The sequence below is a fragment of the Caretta caretta genome, chromosome 8 (assembly GCF_965140235.1).
Source record: "Caretta caretta isolate rCarCar2 chromosome 8, rCarCar1.hap1, whole genome shotgun sequence".
Classification (NCBI taxonomy): domain Eukaryota; kingdom Metazoa; phylum Chordata; order Testudines; family Cheloniidae; genus Caretta; species Caretta caretta.
The window spans coordinates 21,364,802-21,383,984 of NC_134213.1; the positions used below are offsets into that span (position 1 = coordinate 21,364,802).

The window sequence follows — 19,183 nt, forward strand, 5'->3', positions numbered from 1 at the left end:
ACAGCCGGGAGGAAGGAACCCCTGCCCTCTCCTAGGTGCTTAGTTGTCAAGCCCTCCTGCATCCCCCATCCCCTGGCCTGTATTCCACAGCAAGGGGCCTTTGCTCTGATGCAGCGGATAGGAATTCTGGGGAAGTCCCAAATTTTTTTAATAGGGATATTATTGACGTAAATATGATATTTACTACCATAGCCAGGAACATGAGCCATTGTACTAGTGTAATTTTATATTGAAAATTACGAATGATGAGGCAGAACGTTGCACTGAAAATGCAGAACCACACAGCAGAAGCTGCAGGGATCTTCCCAAAAGCTTCAACTCTGAAGCACAATTCTGCTCCCCAAGGAATGGCTTCTACGGCAGATTCCACAGCCCTGCTGGTCATACTAGGCATGGTGACACACCCACCGGCAGAAAGAGAGACAGTGCTCAGAGCACCCGTGTTCTGACCCAAGGGGAAAAACCTCAGAGCAAGGACACAATAGCCCAACTTACAAGACTGGCCAAGGCACTACCAGGAACTTGCTAGCAGAGACCTACAGGACACCCCTGCTAGAGAGACTTCAACCACGTTAAAGGTTGCTTAGAAGCTTCACAACACTGAAGAGTTGGAGCTTTGGCAGATTTGAGCAGGAGGTCTGCTCCCAGCTTGACCACTAACTGTGTGTGAAGTGTGGGCAAGCCACTTCCCTCTCTGCCTCAGTTTGCCCAACAGTAAAAAGACTGCAAGGCCTCATGAAATTAGGGATTGCAAAGCAGCTCAAAACCCCCAGAGGATCAGTCTCTATGCCAGTGAGGGGTGTTACTATGACTAACAGGCTGAGTAACCACAGAGCAACCCCTCTGTTACAGTCTCCCTTTGGGTATGAGCAATTCTTATTCAGAAAACAGGATGTTTAGGAAAATATATGCTTATGTATCCATTTAGATTGAATACTTCATGAAGTACTTGTGTGGGCTGGAAACTCCTCAGGGCAGGGATGTCTTCCCTGGCTTGTATCTAGCCAAAACCAGTCAGCACTAACAGACTAGCACCCAACGGCCTACAACTCAAAGTGCACAGCCCTATTAAAGAGACACAATAGAACAGCCCTTTAGACTGCACCCCTTGAGCTGCAGGTTTTTTAAGTGCAGTGTAGACATACCCAATGAGACTTTAAGGGTGTCCCCAATCGGGTTAACAGCACAGGGACTGCTAGCTTTCCAACCAGGCCTTGTACTTTAGGCAGCCCTGCAGCAGTTACATTTTTGACCATCTCAGCTTCCTCATCTCTTCTCCTACTTCCATTAATGGGGAGACTACTGGTATCGGTTCAGGGAAGACGAGGCTGAGCAGCAGAGACAGAAAGAGCAGAGCCCTCTCTCCTCCATGCCTGCAGGCCATCTGGGGCAGGGAAGGCAGATTTACTGAACACTGCGAGAGGAAGCTCCGAAGTCACATTTCAGAGGAAGTCTGCGTAAGAGCAGATAACTTTGAGCCAATAGTCAGAGCGCCTGCTGCTCCCATTTCAAACCCAGCGAACCAGTGACTCAAGAAAGGGAATCTGTATGTCGAAACCAGTGCTGCCCTGCGGGCCCACTGTTATAAATAAGCAGCACTTACACCAGAGGGTCTCAAAGTGCTTCACATAAGGACACTAATTCCTGCCGCTTTCCCGGGGGGGGGGGGGGGGGGAGGGGGGAAATGAGGCACACGGGCAAAGTGATTTACCCAAGAACATGCAGGTCAGTAGCAGAGCGGGGAACTGAATTCTGGTTTCTGGACTGGGAGTCTAACCCCTATGCACTGAACTACGCTGCCTTCCCCAAGTGACTGCACTGGAGAGGCCAAATCCAAATCTGCTACAGTCAGGTGAGTTCTCGTCTACGGAGTTCCACGTGCTCACTCCAGATCTGAATTTGGCCCTAGGCCCTCCTACTACATGAGCTTCAGAAAAATTGGCTATAGCATACATCCCAGAATTACACTATACATAAGTCACATTTACAATCCCACTAAGAGGTCTGGAATTCAAGCCAATTGTTTCCAGTCACGTTCATAAGAATATTTTGCACTTATACCATCCCCTTGTATGCTTGAAGTTCGAGCTACTATTACCTGCCAACTTCACCTACACTGCGCTGAATGACACGGCTACATCTCCACAGTCTGACAGCTGGATCACGGATCATCGACCCACCCAGCCAACCTAGAAAGCAGCTTTCAGGACACCAGATACCCGCAGACCATACCATCAGACTTGGGCTGTGTTCTGGTATGCAGCATTTCTATAACTTATGGCTGGCCATTTCCCTGAACTCTGCTTGCTGGAGTTTTGCTAGGCATGACAGAATACAACATGGACATACTTCCACACAGATTGGTTTTCACTCTAAGTGCGTCACATGGTTGCACTGCTATCCATACAACTACAGTTCAGATTTACAAGACAGACCAGTGGTAATTTGAAGTCTCAAGCCAACTTCTGATATCAATTTCCACATTAATAGATCAGAATCTGCCCCATAGACACGGGGAGGGGGGGTGGGAGAGGGGGAGGAGAAGAGAAATCATGTGAAGGTAGACTGAAAACCAAACAATTATAAACAAGGAATCTGTGTCCATCTAAGTTTCTGACCTTGGAGCCAGGACAATATTCCTAATAGCAATGAGAACACACATCTCCGGGCTGAGTAACTGAAGCTATAATCACTCTCTACAAACTGCCAGCTGTAAGAAAAGGGTCATTAAATGTAACTTCTCTACTGCCTTGTGTTACATGTAATCTGGCTCCCCTGCAGCCTGCCTCGGTTTCCCTCTCTGTAAAATGTATCATAAGGGGGTTGTTTTTTAGGGGTGTAGGGCACTGAGAAAGCACCAGAATGGATCAATGTTGGTAAAGCACCGTATATGCATTTATTGCTTGAGCCATGAATTAGGATTGATGAGGAAAGCATTTTGGACTATGGGGACCTACTGCTCCAATTTATAATGCAGACTTGTTAAACAGCAAAGCAATTTGGGGTTCACCACTCTAAAAGAAAGCATAGTTTAGCCACCAATCCACTGTCTTCAGCACACATCTCCCCAGCTATAGGGGCTCCAGAGAAGGAACATCAGCCAGCTATCCAGCCAGAAAAAGAGCTGGTGCATGAAGTAGTAGGAAACTGAAAAGCATTTCTGCCCTCGAGTAAAATACTCTCAGCTGTTCAGCGTTTAAAGAGCTAGCAGCATTTCAGAGGCAGTCAGTTTTTCCACAGAAGTTCACCAACGTAAGAGAACTTCAGTGCCCAGATGCCAAGAATATAAACTGCCTGATACCAATCTGATTATGAACCACAGCAGCTTACTCCAAAGTGCATCACGTTGCGCCTTTAAGCCCACACTCATGGCCATTTTCACACCAAGGTAAATTTATCCCTGGACTGCTGCTTAACACTGAAAAAAGTAGAGAGCTGCCACTGGGGTGCCCAGATTGTACTGACGAGCGATGGATGGAATTATAGCCCTGGTATTTGAAATCCTCAATGCTTTTATGACCATCACCCACCTTTCTGGAGATTAAGTCACTAAGCAGCTGAGACTGACAGCTTTTGAAAAGAGTAAATACAGAAGGAAGATAGGAGCATGCACTTACCACTGGGAAACGTATCAACTAAAAGTCACCCACTGAAGCACATCTACAGAACCAAGCAAAGGATCAGAATCTAAGGTTACAAGGCAAGAAGAGGATTTAGTTGTAGTTGTAGAGAGCGAAGTGGCTGCCAGCCATGTTACAGCTGAACACACTGGGAATATCCAGAGCAAGAGAACATATTTCTAGGATTACACACAAGAGGCAGAGGCAAAAAAAGTTATTGCTTGTGTTATGGACATAAGGAATAAAGACTGAATACTGTAGAAGAAAGGATCTCTACCAAGGACTATGTATAAGAAATGTCCAATCTTCTTTCTACTTATGGCCTCCCCACCAGACAAGGCAAAAGGGTTGGTCTGGATTCCAGTAAAACAACCCTGTAGAATGCAGAAGTGGAAATACTGGATTGCACAAAACCTAGTCTAAGTGAAAGGCCAAAGAGATCATCATCTCATGAGCTATTGCAAAATTCAGAGGCTGACAAATCCATCCAAGAACTATTAGAAGTGCATTAGAATGCACATTCTACCAGAGGCCAGGTCTTGCTGTCCATTGAAAGAGAAGGGAGTCATGGGTATGGAGGTGATGTAAGGATAAGGCTCCAAGTGAACTTACTCTTTTTCATTATAAAAGGAGAGATCACTACTGAAAGCATGGTTTTTTAAAACAAAGCTTTATCAGTACTATAGCACATTCTTCCTCCATTTGCTTGTCAGCACTTCCAAATTACCCACTTACTCCTCCCAAAGCAAAGGCTGATCTTTCTAATGTTGTACTGGAATAACATTACTCCATTTTCAGGGTGCAGTTTGCATTTTCTATCACTTCTTCCCTCCCACTCCTCCCCCCAAAAAAAGGCTTTTCTCTGTGTTGAGAGGAGTTCGACGCTTCAAATCTCTTTGAACAGGAAAGTCCAGTTACTTTGTTTAAAACAAACAGAATGTATGTTTATCCTCTCTCATCAAGCGCTGCATTTCAAGGTTGATAATCTCAATAACAAGACTTTGCATGCAGCATGGTCACATTGTGTAGATCTAGTAATTGCTCGTTCAGATATTTCTCAGGGACAACACCATGGTTAATTGCTTTCAAATGAACTTAGCCTGAGCTGTCTGCATCAATAAATTAACGCACTATAGAGACCCTACAGTTAATGTTCATATAACAGTCAGATAATCAATGAGAGCTGAAATTAGTTTCCTAGTTGACAAGCCCCGTAGAGTCACTTAGGTTTGTCACAATAAATGATGTATTTTTATACCCTCTGAACTCAGTGTTTGGGACCACCCAGCAGAGTGCTATGACAAACAGCAGAGACAGGGATATTAAAAAGGTCAGTGCTGCAGAATGAAGCACTAAGGATGCAACAAGAGTCTTGTGGGATTCCCAGCACTCTGCTGGGAGGCACCATGGCACAGGTAAGCCTAAACTCACGCTGGAAGGACAGAGAGACTGATCTGTGAGTGAAACAGTGAACTCCACAATAAAAACTCGCTTACTATTGGCAGGGGAGAAGAGATATACACCAATATCCTTTAGTTGTTGCTTTTTAAGAGGAATCCCCACCCGCTCCACTGGGTGTTGGAACTAACACTTGTTAACACCTGGTAGTAAAATGAGACCTTGACTGACATTACCCAACTCTTTGCATGCAATGATGTTGGTCATTCATGTCCTTTGTCCGTTCTGTGCAAGCAGGAAAATGGAGTGGTGGGCACAACCACTGTGCCAGGTGACTATGAATCCATTTGTACAAAAGGAGTGAAAATCCAGCCCTATCCCAATCAGTGAGAAAACTCCAATTGACCTCAACAGTCTGAGGTTTTCACCCAACACGTCACCCTCATTCTAACCTCGCTACCTCTACCAAAGCAACATGCTGGCAGTACTGAGTGAGCCAGACAGCGTGTGTGTGTTAGGTTCTTACCCTACGTTCAGCTGAATCACTGGGGTTTCAGATCTCTAGTACAAGAGTTGACCAATAAATCCTCCTAAGGGAGCTGTTCCACCCACAGGAAGAGGAGGGGGAAGTACTTTCCTGTAAAAAGGGATTCAAGGGTTGCTTTATGAGGAATTTTATACAAAAGATCGTAAGCATTAAGGTGCAAATGCCCAGTCATTCCCTCTGCACATGAAAGGAGGAAGATTAATAGCACTGGGTAAGAACCCGCCTTGGGACAACAAGAAACACTGGCAGAGCAGGCCTGATTTGTATTTCCTTCCTACCCCTCTTCAAATGCAAGTCAGCGTGGAGGTTCAACACTCCCTACTATTTTGAGCCTACTGGAAATGAGGCCTACATAGATAGGCTCATTAACTCTCTTCATCACCCCACCTCTTATAATCCTCTCTACCTTCAAAAGCGCCACCCTAAACCATCAGCAGGCTAGACCTGGTAAAATTTTACCCCAAACCAGAAAGAGGAAACCTTACTCTACCCAGCAGCCATTGCTGCCCGAGCACACACACAAGTGCTTTCATTTCTGTTCACGTGTTCTTATTTGTGCCGCAAAGCTCACCAACATAAAGCCCTCTCTCTTATTCCTGGACCACTGTATTAAGTTATGGTGGCCACCACCAACCTGTATAACTCTGCCTCTCTTTGAACAAGCATTAAGCCGGGAGCTTAACAACACGTTTCAATTTAAGGCTCTGTCTGATCAATTCTTTCCTCAGTCTCCTTGGCATGTTTCCTTCCCTGCTATCCCCATCCTTGTTTACTTATGTCAAATCCTTCAGTGCTTCATTTGGCACTAGATTCACTGGGAGAGAAATGGAGTGCACCATAAATCATGTGCAATGACTGCTCCAGTTACCAGGCTATGAGTGAGGAAGGGTAGCTTGTTTCTAGGGTCTATCTTGCTACATGGCCTTTCAGGAAGAGACGTGTGTGTGTAAGTGTGTGTAAAAAACGCTGATCCTTAGCAGTACGGAAGGAAAAGTGTTTTCCTCAGGGAAGGTGTGGGGAGGGAGAGAAGAGAAGAGTTAGTGATACCTCACTTTTCAATAGCACTGTTTAACCACAGTTTATCAGTCCTCACAGACTGACGGGCCAGGGTGTCAGCTGCAGAATGAAGAAACTGAGGCAGGCAAGATAACATCACACAGCTCTTCTGAGACAAAGAAGCCCAAGTCCGTGGCCCAACAGTCCTAGGTGGTAAGCACTAGCTGAGGCACAACTCCCACATAAAATGCATAAGCAAAAGCTTTCAGCCCACTGTGTGTGATTTAGAGCCTTCTGGTAAATATGGTGCAACATATTGGGTTCTGTCCCATTAATGTAATTTCAGCCAGGATTAGAAAAACCACGGTCCAACTCTTAATGAGTTGCACCAAGATCAGTTACTCCGGCAACCATAGAAACCTTATGGAAGGATTAGGGGAAGAGAAGTGGTTTGGAAAACAAATTGTGAAATGTTAATGAGAAGCAGAACACACATCCCCCAGCTTTGCAGAGTAGGTGCAATGAGAAGTCACACAGTCAGAGAGCGGCAAAGAGTCCTGTGGCACCTTATAGACATATTGGAGCATAAGCTTTCGTGGGTGAATATCCACTTCGTCAGATGCATGACGAGAGAGTCAGAGAGATCAGCCAATAGCTATGGATCTCCCAGCTCCAAAACGTCACAAGGACAAGCAAAAAATGTGATCGAAGCATGATACAAGACCCTGATACACAAGTGCTTCCTCACTGAGGGCTGAAGGAGAACCCAGCACCATTTCTCCTGGAGAGTGGAGGAGAGATTAAAAGGACTAAAGCAATGGCACATCAGACAAAGATGGGTGGCAATTACAGGCCTTTAAGGACTAGCTCAGTATTGCTTCTCACGCACCAGTTTGTGCCTACGTACCATGGCCCTGAGTGCATCAGAAGTGGCAAGGCCAAGCAGCTGCCTTTTTCTTTGTTGATCCTTTTAAAGTGCTGCCCTGCAGCATCTGCTCATGAGCCTTCTGCTCAGGTCATATTTGTGGGTATGGGGCAGCGTGACTAGCAAATGGATTTATCTGATAATGCATCTGCTCCTTCCCGGGGGGGGGGGCCCTCATTGCTTTGAAGCAGGGGGAAGGGATAGAGAAGATTTAAGAGACAAGGATCCACTAAAGAAGAATCCCCCCGCCCCCGCAAGGGATAGAGAAGATTTAAGAAGAACCCCCGCACCTCTCCTCCCCCCCCCGGCAGTCTCCTGGAGATACTCAGCCAGCATAGACCCAAGAGCTTTGTAACACTGTACACTGCTCACTATTAACCTCTTCCTCCCCGGGGAGGAAGCCTGCCTGCTTCAGTCCAACCCACAGCCCTGGCTTTGTCAAAAAGCCTTAAACGCTAAAGAAAAAAAAAAAAACATGAGACCACTTGTTGGAAGTTTCCTAGCAACTTTCTACATTGAGCTGGGTGCAGAGGAAGCTCACAGCTGAGCAGCGGGTTGAATAGCTGGTGTGAGTCAGTGCCAGAGAATGAAGCTTAGGCAGCCAAGCCTACAGTATTTTGGGGCACGTTTTGTTCAGCCTTTCTGCGACATGCCAGAAATGTGTCAGATCAATCGGGCCCTTGTAGGAAAAAAATTTGCTCTTCGCTTCCCTACCTCCGCAGTTAGAAACCCAACAATCATTGCTGGTGTACTCAGCTTGTGAATTGCTTCTGCTCTATAGCACAGATCCTCTTGAAGGACTTTGGTGATGGAGATGGGTGGCATGCTTGAACCTGCTTGCAAATGTTACACAAAACTCAATACCGACAACAATGCAAACACTTTAGAAGTTCCAGCACACACACACTTCGCCCAGCAGGTCCTCCAGGACCTCCTGTGTGTGCAGTTTCAGTCACTGTTTCCAAGATACAGGAATGCCAGGCAAAAGTGTCTCAAGTTAGGTTAACTAAATACTTTTGCATGAGATCACAATAGGTAGCTATTGAGGAAGTGAACACAAAAGCAATAGAATGCTATTGCAGCTGACAAGAGATGTTTTATGGCCTTTATACTTTGTGAGGTGGCTGCTTCGGGAGCTGTTTTTCTGTAATTAAGTCAATTGAAACATAAGAAATTGGACTGACTTAGACTTCACTTCCAAGCAGAAGCAGTTCCCTCAATATTCTCCTCACAAATGGCAGACTGCCCCACCGTGACCCCACATCGCTGAGAGAGCACTGGGATACAATGCTCAGGCATCGCTTCAGAGGCAAGGGACCTGGGGGTTGTCTTAACTGAGAACTAAGCAAAGCTGGGAAATGGGAATGAAGTCTGAGACCTAGTGTCAGGCCAGACAAATTAGAGTGTGAATGATCCAGTTAGTTAAGCAAGGGGCCTTTGCTAGTTTAACACCGTATGCATCTCACCCTTTAAACTCTCCAATACCTTAAGCATGCCAGCGTCAATGCTACATCACTTTCTTAAGAGAAATGTTTGCTGAAACTTAGCATGAGGGATAAAAGACCTTGGGTAAAGTTTTCAAAAAGTGACTTGGGCACTTAAGAGTTTAAAACCCACTGAAAGTCAATAGGTGCCTAAATCACTTAGATGTTTTTGAATATTGTATCCATGTTTTAATCCAAGTCTTCAGTTGCCCTATGTGGGGATCCTGGCCACACTGAAGTCAATGTGAGTTTTCCCTTTGATCTTAATGGGGCCAGGATGTCATCCATAGTGGTTGTTATTGTAGGGCCACTAGGATGCGGATACCCATTTACTAAGAAAGAAGCAGCTTCTTCCCCTCCCCCATTTTAAACGGAAAATAACCCCCTTGCTGTTCGAAGAGACAAGGCCAAAACTAACAGGCCAAAATGTGACCTTACAAAACATGCAAATATTTTGTGAATGTTTTATGATACAGTTGGAAAACTAATGGGGTTTTTTAGAATGGCCAGCAACTTAGAAACTTAACATGCAAGTCGGTAAAACTGCATGGAGATATTTTGGCGGAATCAGGCCCGAGTTACCAAAATCTACCCCAAAAAGTCAGAGAGTTGCAGTTTTAATTAGTGAGCGTTGAGGCAGGTAGGAGAGGAAACAGTCCAAGCACTTCTAATGTATCTATCACCATGGGATCCAGGCACAACCTGCAGCTATATGGTGCATAGTAAATATGCTGTTTTATTTTCATTCTCTTTCCCCACACCAAGTTTTAAACAGTAGTTATATCCTCCAGGGTACATAATATTACGCACCTTACTGCCATCACAGACTGAGTAATTAGAATAGATTTTTTTTTAAATTGAGGTGGAGAAGAAAAAGAGGAAGCATAAAACAATTTCTTTATAAAGGAGACACTACTTTGTGTTCCTGAAGTTGCAGTCAGATGGTCTCTGGGGCTAGGTGGGGCGGAATAATATCTATATAGAACCTTTTACTGAAAGCCCTTTGTTCAGGAATTCAGATTAATGCATTCGGTTTGCTGCAAAACTGGCATTGCAACTGCAAGCAGCAGGACAGATCACACTATTGAAGGGGCCATCCTGTCCACACCCTGCCACAGGCAAGTGTTATCAGGGGAGTAGGTGTTCTCCTGTGTGCATACTGGAACACAGCGATAGCATTTTATAAAAGGCATAAACACAGCAAAACAATCCCATGATTAAATACAGCAAGTTCTAACGGAAGAAGTCTTTTGACATGTACCTGTCAGCTTGTACATGCACTCGTAACTAGCTCCTTTGATATTCGTGACACTGTAAGCACAACACACTAATAGTATTTGCAAGATGGAATTGCTGGACCAGGGCTCAGAGTCTCCTTTACTTCTTACACACCACTACTGATTTAATCAATTGCAAGCATAGTGTACACAAGCCCGAGATTAGTATACAGAGGAGCCAGCTCAGCTGCCTGAAGTTGAAGCAACTAGCTCCACTCCAGAAAACTAAAAGTCAATGGAGCTATGGCTGTACGTTGTAGAAGACTTGTCTTAGTGCAGCCATAGTGAAGAGCGTGAATAATCCATGATCACCATCAAACTTCTTTCTCTAGTAATCACTTCCTTTGGAAAAGGGCGGTGGTTTTAAAATCCTACAGTTATCCTTTGTATTTATCGGTCTCCAAATCTAGAGGTATTGGAGGCTGCAAAGACCCCTTAATAAAAACTGAATAGCATTCACAGCTAATGAAGGCTTCCTGTAGCTATAGGCCTGCTTTTACAGGGCCTGATCCAAAAGACAGAAAGGCTCCCACCGATGTCAGTGGATTTTGGATCAGGCCAACAGCAAAGTGTGTTTGAAAGGTCACATTTCCAGCTGACAATGCAGTACCCACACTATAGTTACTTATAACACCAGAGATTACAACAACTGACAGTTAGAGGGAAACTGCTTCTCACCCCTTGTCCTCCCCTGCCACTTTTCAGCTTCTTAGAGACCCTGTTCCAATTTGTTGTTATTCTCCCCACAATCATATTTTCACTCTTTTGAAGGCATTCATTCCCCTGTCTTTGTCTGAAAGACTCACACAAACGGGGCAACTGATTATACAAGGGAAAGAGTTAAAGCGAATATCGACAAAGTGCCTTCCAATACACAAAGCAGGATGAAGCCAGAGAAAAATATTCTACTTTCTAACCTCAGGTGCTATTGGTAACAGCAGGGTAAAGATTTCTGAGAAGAGTAATTGTTAAGATGGTGCCACTTTCAGCAAAAGTTGTGCACTATTAGATCATTAATGCTTAAGAAAATGAGGGTTTTCTAGCAACATGAGACAGACAAGTAATCATTCCCAGGGGCTCTGGCAAAGCACCTCAGTCCTGATCTGCAGCCCACCTGCTTCCTTCACATATGTGAGTTTTGACCCGTTCTTCAGCAATATTTACTTATCCATCAAATTCTTTGGCAACTTTGCAATGTAAACTGATGCTTATGAGTAGATTCAATAAGACCCCTAAATTCATCTTTTCCGACTCCAAACACCCTTTGAAGCCAGGTCTTGTAATACGGCTGGAACATCAACCCTCTTCACCATTAGCGACAAGTCTCTAACTGTCTGAAGTGTCCATCCCCACTGTGCAGGCTTGTTTGTCTGCATCGCACAAGCCTGCTGTTTGACATGCAATAGAAAGTACAACAGAGTATCTGGCCTTTGAAAACATGGTCCGGTAACATACAGGTTAAGCACTCATAGCACTGCATCTGTCCCTGCTGTCAACGGGTATGTCTCCTTTGCAAATTCCAAGAGATTCTCACCGTTTCAAGAACCACAGTGATATGAATATTTTTATCACTGGAAGCATACAAAACTTGCATGCCGCCTTCTGAGTGCTGACTTCTAAGTAAGATCTCTTCATTCGTATTACCTAGAGGCTGGGCAAAGAACACCCAGCAGAGCTATTAAAGTATCACTCAGAAAACAGCATCTCACCTCTCCTTGCACCTACCACAGGGATGCTTTCTTCTCTCCCACCCCCTCATGCAAAGTACCTAGCTTCTCATCAGTTTCTAGTCACAGTAGCTAGTGGGATCTGCAAAGCTGACTCAGGCTCCCGAAAGGATTTTTCCTGCAATGCTGAAGACAGCTCTAGATTTGTTTAACAAGTAAGGAGACAAACTGTGAACAAGCCCTGGACAACAGGGCACAAAGATCTTTCAGCCCGCAATGCTGCTAAGATTTGACAGAAAAGGAAAGTAAAGAAGGTGATTTGCCGTGTGTTGCTGAGCTCTGGGACAGCCTCTGGAGGTGCCCTGGTCACCACCTGCGACATCTGCTAGGACACAGCTTTATCTCAGCTGACACATGCTGGACTAGGAGAGGGTTTGGGAAGGACAGAAGGAGGAAATGGTAGATATAACGCTCAAAAATAAATCGGCACAATTGACATATTGTTATTTCTACTTATGTAGATTCTCGGTCAAAAAGTTCCTCCGCTCCAGGTTCTGTGCAAATACACCCCCCTCCCCCCCGGCAGCCTCCAAAGGGTGTGTGGTGTCTCCCCACAGCTTCCCCACACTGCACACACAGACCTCAGGCCACCTGCACTCAATGGCTAGTGGCTGTAAGATGCCAGTCAAAGGACCCTGGAGAATGAACTGTAAACACAGCCAAGGGGGCCTTGTCATCATAGTTCCGGAGCGTCTTAGCCCTGCCCGAGGGCCACAGCTTTATGTGGAGACTCTGAAGAGCGAGGCGGGGGAATGGAGCCCCCTGGCCATGGCCTGAGCCCCCTCCCCACCCGTCCTCTTCGCTGCTTCCCCCTAGTCCTCCGGGCTGCCCTGCACCGCTCCGGCTGTAACCTTTCCCCACGCTGCCATGCCACAGCCGCAGCAAGGCCAGGGCACCCACCCAGCCACCCACGTGCCTGGGGGTCTCAGTTTCCCCCAGGCCAGCCCCGCCACATACACACCGGGGGGCGGTCTATGCACGTTCCCCCAACGGTACCCCCAGCATTGCCCCCGGACCCACCTTGTACACTTTGCCGAAGGCACCGTCCCCCAGCTCCCCGACGATCTCCCACACCTCGTTGGGGTCCAGGTCCCGGCGGACGTGCTCGTACTCCTTGGATCGCCTCCTCTCGAAAGTGGAGAGGCGCAGGATGCGGCGGAAGTTGGCAAAAGCCATGGTGCTGCCTAGGGCTGGGGTCTCTCGACCATACAACAGGCAGAAGGGGACTCCGGGGAGAATCTGAGCCGGTCAGTGCCCGCACCCCGGGGACACAGGAGAAAGCTGGGGCCGGCAGAGCAGAGGTCGCCTGGGGAGATGGGGCGAAGGGCGCACTGGAGAGGAGCGGCTGGGGAGTCGCAGGACTGAGGCACTTCCCAGCCCAGCCCCCAGATCCAGTATCCCCGCACCAGCCGGGCGAGCCGCTGCCCAGCCTAGGAAGGTGCCGTGCCCCTGGCCAGCCGGGATCCCAGGGCCCGGCAGATACGCCCTGCTTCTCTGCCTGCGGGGCGGCAGCCGCTGCCAGGACAGGGGCGTGGAGCTGCCGGGCACAGAGCTCCCAAAGGGGAAGCGGCAGCCAGCGACTGCCCGCGGCGCTCAGAGCAGCTGGAGCTGCTGCCCGCCCGGTGAGCTGCGGAGCTTCCCTCGGGACCAATACACAGAGCGGGGAGGGCGGCGCAGCCCCAACCCGACCACATGGAGCCAAGACCGCTCCACCTGCCGGAGCTTCGCTGACGCCTGCCCATTGGATACACAGTGTTCTATTGTCCCCGCCCCAAGCCCGCTAGATACTTTACATTCTGCTGGCCCCGCCCCTGGCCATCGTTTACCCAAAAGGGCACTGGCGTATCTCTTGCCATGCAGTTCCACTGCCCCCGCCCCCTTCGCGGGGAGCACTGGGAAGTGTAGTTCTCACTGTGCCTTCAAACCAGACTTTGCCATTGAAATGATGATTTGAAGAATTGCTTTTCGGTAGTAGTTACAAAGACCTGAACCATGGAGCTCTGGACTGGTGCATGGGGTTGCCTGTCTTGCAGAAACCCAGAAGGCTCACACCAAATATTACAGGAGGAGGTGCTGTGAATGAACTGTATGTAAGAGAAGGGAAACTCTGATTTCAGACTGGGGCACACACAGGGCAAGTCTGTCTAGGAGAAGGAAAACTGTGCTTTCAAATCCAAGCAGTTTAAGCTCATTAGCCTTGGAAGGCTAGTGGACTAGGGTGGAATCACGGATACCTGTTCCTAGCAGGCCAGCAGGTATTCCCTGGAAGTGGGGAGGGGGAAGGAGGTTAGGGTGGACTGGCCTAAAAAGCCATTACAGCCAAAATTTACTTGTTATAGAAACAGTACAGGAAGCTAAACTGACATGGATTTTGACACAGGCCTGTCAAGCCTAGCAAATGGAAATGGACTTGGATTTCAGACAATAGCTAAACATATTACATGTATTGCAAGCTGGAATGTTAGAGTTCCATTCATTCCAGGCCAGACTGAGCTAATAGCAGAGGAGTTAAGAGATACAAGTTTCCTTTGCTGTCATACAAGAGACAGATTGGCTGGGTACAGGAGCGGTCACAGTTGGAAATTATACTTTCCTTTATTGCAGACATTCAAGGGGGGAGGGATAGCTCAGTGGTTTGAGCATTGGCTTGCTAAAGCCAGAGTTGTGAGTTCAATCCTTGAGGGGGCCATTTAGGGATTGGGGGCAAAAATTGGGGATTGGTCCTGCTTTGAGCAGGGGGTTGGACTAGATGACCTCCTGAGGTCGCTTCCAACCCTGATATTCTATGATTCACAGACCAAGTGGACAAGTGAAGTCAAGAGATGGAGTTGCTATAGCAGCGGACAAGAGAACAGTTACTTCAATAAACAGCTAGCTGGAAACTTGTGTCTGAGTAGATTGTCACAGCAAGGTTGCTATAGACTATGCATTACTGTGAACTGCTGTTATGCACCAACAGAAGTAGCGGAAGAGAAAGATTAATTTTATCCATGGTTGGGTAACACTGTAAATCATAATATGATTTTGATAATGGAAGATATGAATGCAAATGTTGATAACGGACATGGTCAGCAAATGAATAGCATTGGACCATATGGCATTGAGATAGCAAACAATAATGGGTAAAGGTTAAGAATTTGCTGTGAGATGCATAATCTGATTATTGGCAGTGTTTGGTTTCCTCACAAAGATATGCACAAGTTTGCATGGAATTCACTAGATGGTCATCAAAAACCAGATTGGCTACATTATTATCAGTAAAAGGCAAAGAAGGTCAGTTCTGGATAATAGAGTCTATACAAATATCAAGTGTGGCAGTTATCATGAAATACTAATGGGAAAGATTAATACGAAATTAAAATCCAAGAAAAAGATGGGTGCAGCTGGAGCCCAATTTGATCTTGATACATTAAGGGATAGCTCTGGGAGGAAGACATACAAGGTGAGGCTTGGAGGTTATTTCAAACCATTCATTTGCGATGATGAAGAAATTGCACTCCAGACTGGATGGGAAATATTCAAGGAAGCAATATAAAATACAGCAGAGGAAGTTATTGGAAGGCATAAGCAAACAAGAAAAATCTGGACAAGCAATGAAACAAGAACATTACAGGAAAAGTGTGAACAAGTCAAGACTACTGGGAAAGTGGAAGAAGTGAAAGTGTTACCAAAGTGGTGAAGAAATCACAACAACTGGACAAGCAAAAGTTCTGGAAAGAAGAGGTTCCACAACTAAAGGAGGCACGAAGAAAACAAGATATGAAAATGGTACACAAAAAGGTTAAGTTGTATGGAAACACAGTCAGGCCAATGATGCAAGTGGTAAGAAAGACTACTGGTGAACTGACCACACATGCTGAAGAGGTGCTGCAAGTATGGAAGGAGCATTCTGACAAAGTGCTGAACACTGTAATTCAGTGGCTCTCAAACTTCTGTACTACTGACCCCTTTCAGAGTGGCAAGCCTCTGTGTGTGACCCCCCCTTTTAAATTAAAAACACTTTTTTACATATTTAACACTATTATAAATGCTGGAGGCAAAGTGGGGTTTGGGGTGGAGGCTGACAGCTCATGACCCCCCCCACGTAATAACCTCCTCACCCTATGAGGGGTCCCGACCCCCCAGTTTGAGAACCCCTGCTGTAGTTCGAGATGCAAGCATTCGCGACATGCTAGACAAACAGTGCAGATTGCAAGACAGAATGGATATCAGCACTGAACCTCCATCAGAAGAAAAAGTAGAAAGAGCAGTGAAGCAATTAAGAAATGGGAAAGCTACAGAAACAGACAATATAAGAGCTGAGCTGCTACAAGCCAGCAGGAGAAACGCTCTTAAATCATTATGAAAAATATATAAGAAGATATGGGAGCAAGAGGAGGTACTGTATGACTGACTAAAAGGAATAGTAGTACTAAGCCCGAAGAAAGGGTATTCTACCGATCTGAATAATTATAGCGGTATACGCTTATTATCAGTACTGGGAAATCATGATGAAAGTAATTGTCAACAGATTAAGACCAGTTTTAGAGGAAATAGTAGGTGAGGAACGGTGTGGCTTCACACCAGGCTCAAGTTGCTTTGATCAGATATTCATGCTCCGATAGTTGATGGGGAAAAAATGAGAATGGAGATTAAAGATGTTTACCGTTTTCATTGACTTCACAAAGGCATTTGATTCAATGTGGACGGATGATACTGCCTTGGAAAATTGGTGCAGTTGATTTGGACTTACAATAAATGCCAAGAAGACAAAGTGGTTACATCTTGGAAAAGGGACAATAGATATAGTGTTGACATGCAACAGAAGTGAAGTCATAGAAAAAGTAAAATTTTATATGTACCTAGGAAGCTTGAACCGTGCCAATGGTTAAAAGGAGGTGTGCCTTAGCAACAAGTGCTGCACAAAACTGATGAAATTATGGACTCACAAAAACATTGTTTGCTACCAAAGTGAAAATTGATTAAACCAGTGTCCTAACAGTATAACTCTACAGACTGGTCAGAGTTGCAGGAAATTAAGCAGACATCAGAAGGCTGGAGGTAGTTGAGAGTTCTTTGGAAGATGGCAACAGTAAAGTGAAATGATTTTAAGACAAATAAAATTAGAAGAAGAGTAGGAAGTGAAATCAGTGTACAGGATTGTCTGCAATCAAAAAGATCACAGTGGTGGTGACATTGTAGAAAACAACCAGATGATAGGATGCCCAAGAAAATAATGCAAATTCATCCAAGGTCAGTCAGGCCAAGAGGCCAACCCCCAACTAGATGTGAGGACTTTGTGCACAGGGATATGACCAGGCTGGGCTTAAAGGAGGACCAAGCCACGGACAGGAATGAATGGTGACACTGTACTGCTCCCTGTGTCTGTAAAGATGTCTTGGGATGAGAAGAAATATATATCTAAAACATAAACTTTTGAAGAGAGAGTGTGGAGGAAAACCATGATCACCTGTGCTTCATACTACGTAAAAATAAAATAAAATGTAGTTTAAAAAAAAGATTTCAAACAAGTCACAGCTTCCTATCCTAATTCATGGCTACCTAGTAAGGGTTCAATTCTGCCAGCACTTATGCAGGTGAGTAACTTTACATAGGTTACCAGACCAACTGAACACAATGGGGTTACTCATTTGCATAAGTGCTTATATAGGATCAAAGGACAGGATGGAAATTGTAAAATAAAGATGTTTTTGAATCATCTGAGTGTAAAAAAATGTGTCTAAAACTATCTTAACAGAAGAAAATCACTTCTCCTTCCCCAAGTTCAGCTCTTAAATATAGCCACTAAATATTTAACTTCTGGGTGTTTTTGTTTTTTTTAAAGATATAAGCACATGTAAATATGGATAGACAGGGTGGAACCCAAATTGTTTAAAGTCATAATAGTCCTTCACATACTTTAAATTAACTGCAGCACATTTAAAATTGGAATAAAATGGGGACATCTAGAGGAATTATTTGATATTGCAGCCTTATGTCTAGATCTGAGACCAACTGGTCTTGCTTGACTGATCAGCTTTTTACTTTATGCGGTGGTGTTGTAGCCATGTCGGTCCCAGGATATTAGAGGGACAAGGTGGGTGAGGTCATATCTTTTATTGGCCCAACTTCTGTTGGTGAGAGAGAAGGTCAGAAGCTTGTCTCTCTCACCAACAGAAGTTGGGCCAATAAAAGATATTACCTCACCCACCTTGACTCTCTGTTTTTTACTTGTTCGTTGAAATGGTTCCCTCCTAGACTATTGAGTCTGAGTCTCCTCTCACACTGAGTTCATTTCTGTGATTCTGGATTTACACTGGAGTAGCCAACTGTTGTGATTTTATCTTGAACCTCATGATGTTTGGTGCTTTATATAAGATCCAGCTGCTGGACATAAGTGCTCATGTGAGGATTTCAGTTTCATGTAAGAAAAAATAAGTTTCTAGCCCTTGCGGTTGTGGAGGAAAGCTTGCAAATGTGACTGAAGTATACCTGTGAAAGAAGGCGGCAAATGAAAATAACCCAACATTGATTTGGTTTTAACAGCTCATTATTTTTCAGCTATTCTCATGATTTTGGAGGGCTGATACAATGTTTGAGTTTGGCAATACTGGAGTGAGAAGAGAATTAGGCCAATTGTTTTCAGAGTTATAGATCAGTTAATCTGAATTTCTTCCCAATATGCCATGTACCTACCCATTAATTATTTTTCATATTACGGTAGTAACCAAGAGCCTCAGCCCTCAACCAGGACCCCTGTGTACAAACATAGAACAAATAGTACTCCAAAGACTTTACAATCTAAATATAAAACAAGATAGATACAGACATATTCACATCCCCAAACTCACTTCTTTCCTGAAGCCCACAAACCTCAAACCATGTTGGCAAATCTGCTGTCACCAATCCAGGAATTGTTTTCTTATTGTCTTTTTAAAACACTAACATAAATATAAGAAGTAGGCTGCAAAAATATTCAAAAAGCATTGGAAATCTGCCTTTGATTCACAAGAATGGGCCTGATCCTGTAGTCAGGGGTCTTACTATCATGACTAGTTCTATTTATTTCAGTGGAACTACTCACAGTAGTAAGCACTTCACTCAGCAGTAAGTGTTTTCAGGAATCAAGCTCTTAAACAGGATCGGGGTGAGGGATGTGATTATTTACTGATAGAGTTATACCAGTACAACCCTTTGCATAGATGCAGTTATACTGGTATAACGATACTT

General features: G+C 45.1%; 1 protein-coding gene across 1 annotated transcript in view; it reads right to left on the reverse strand.

The window, feature by feature from the left end:
* Positions 1–13,708, reverse strand: part of STK10 (serine/threonine kinase 10) — a 73,162-nt gene extending 59,454 nt beyond the window's left edge. The window contains exon 1 of the mRNA XM_048859866.2: positions 12,995–13,708. Coding sequence (XP_048715823.1) covers positions 12,995–13,150 — 156 coding nt within the window. The 5' untranslated portion in view covers positions 13,151–13,708. The remainder of the gene's footprint in view (positions 1–12,994) is intronic.
* Positions 13,709–19,183: the final 5,475 nt, after the last annotated feature.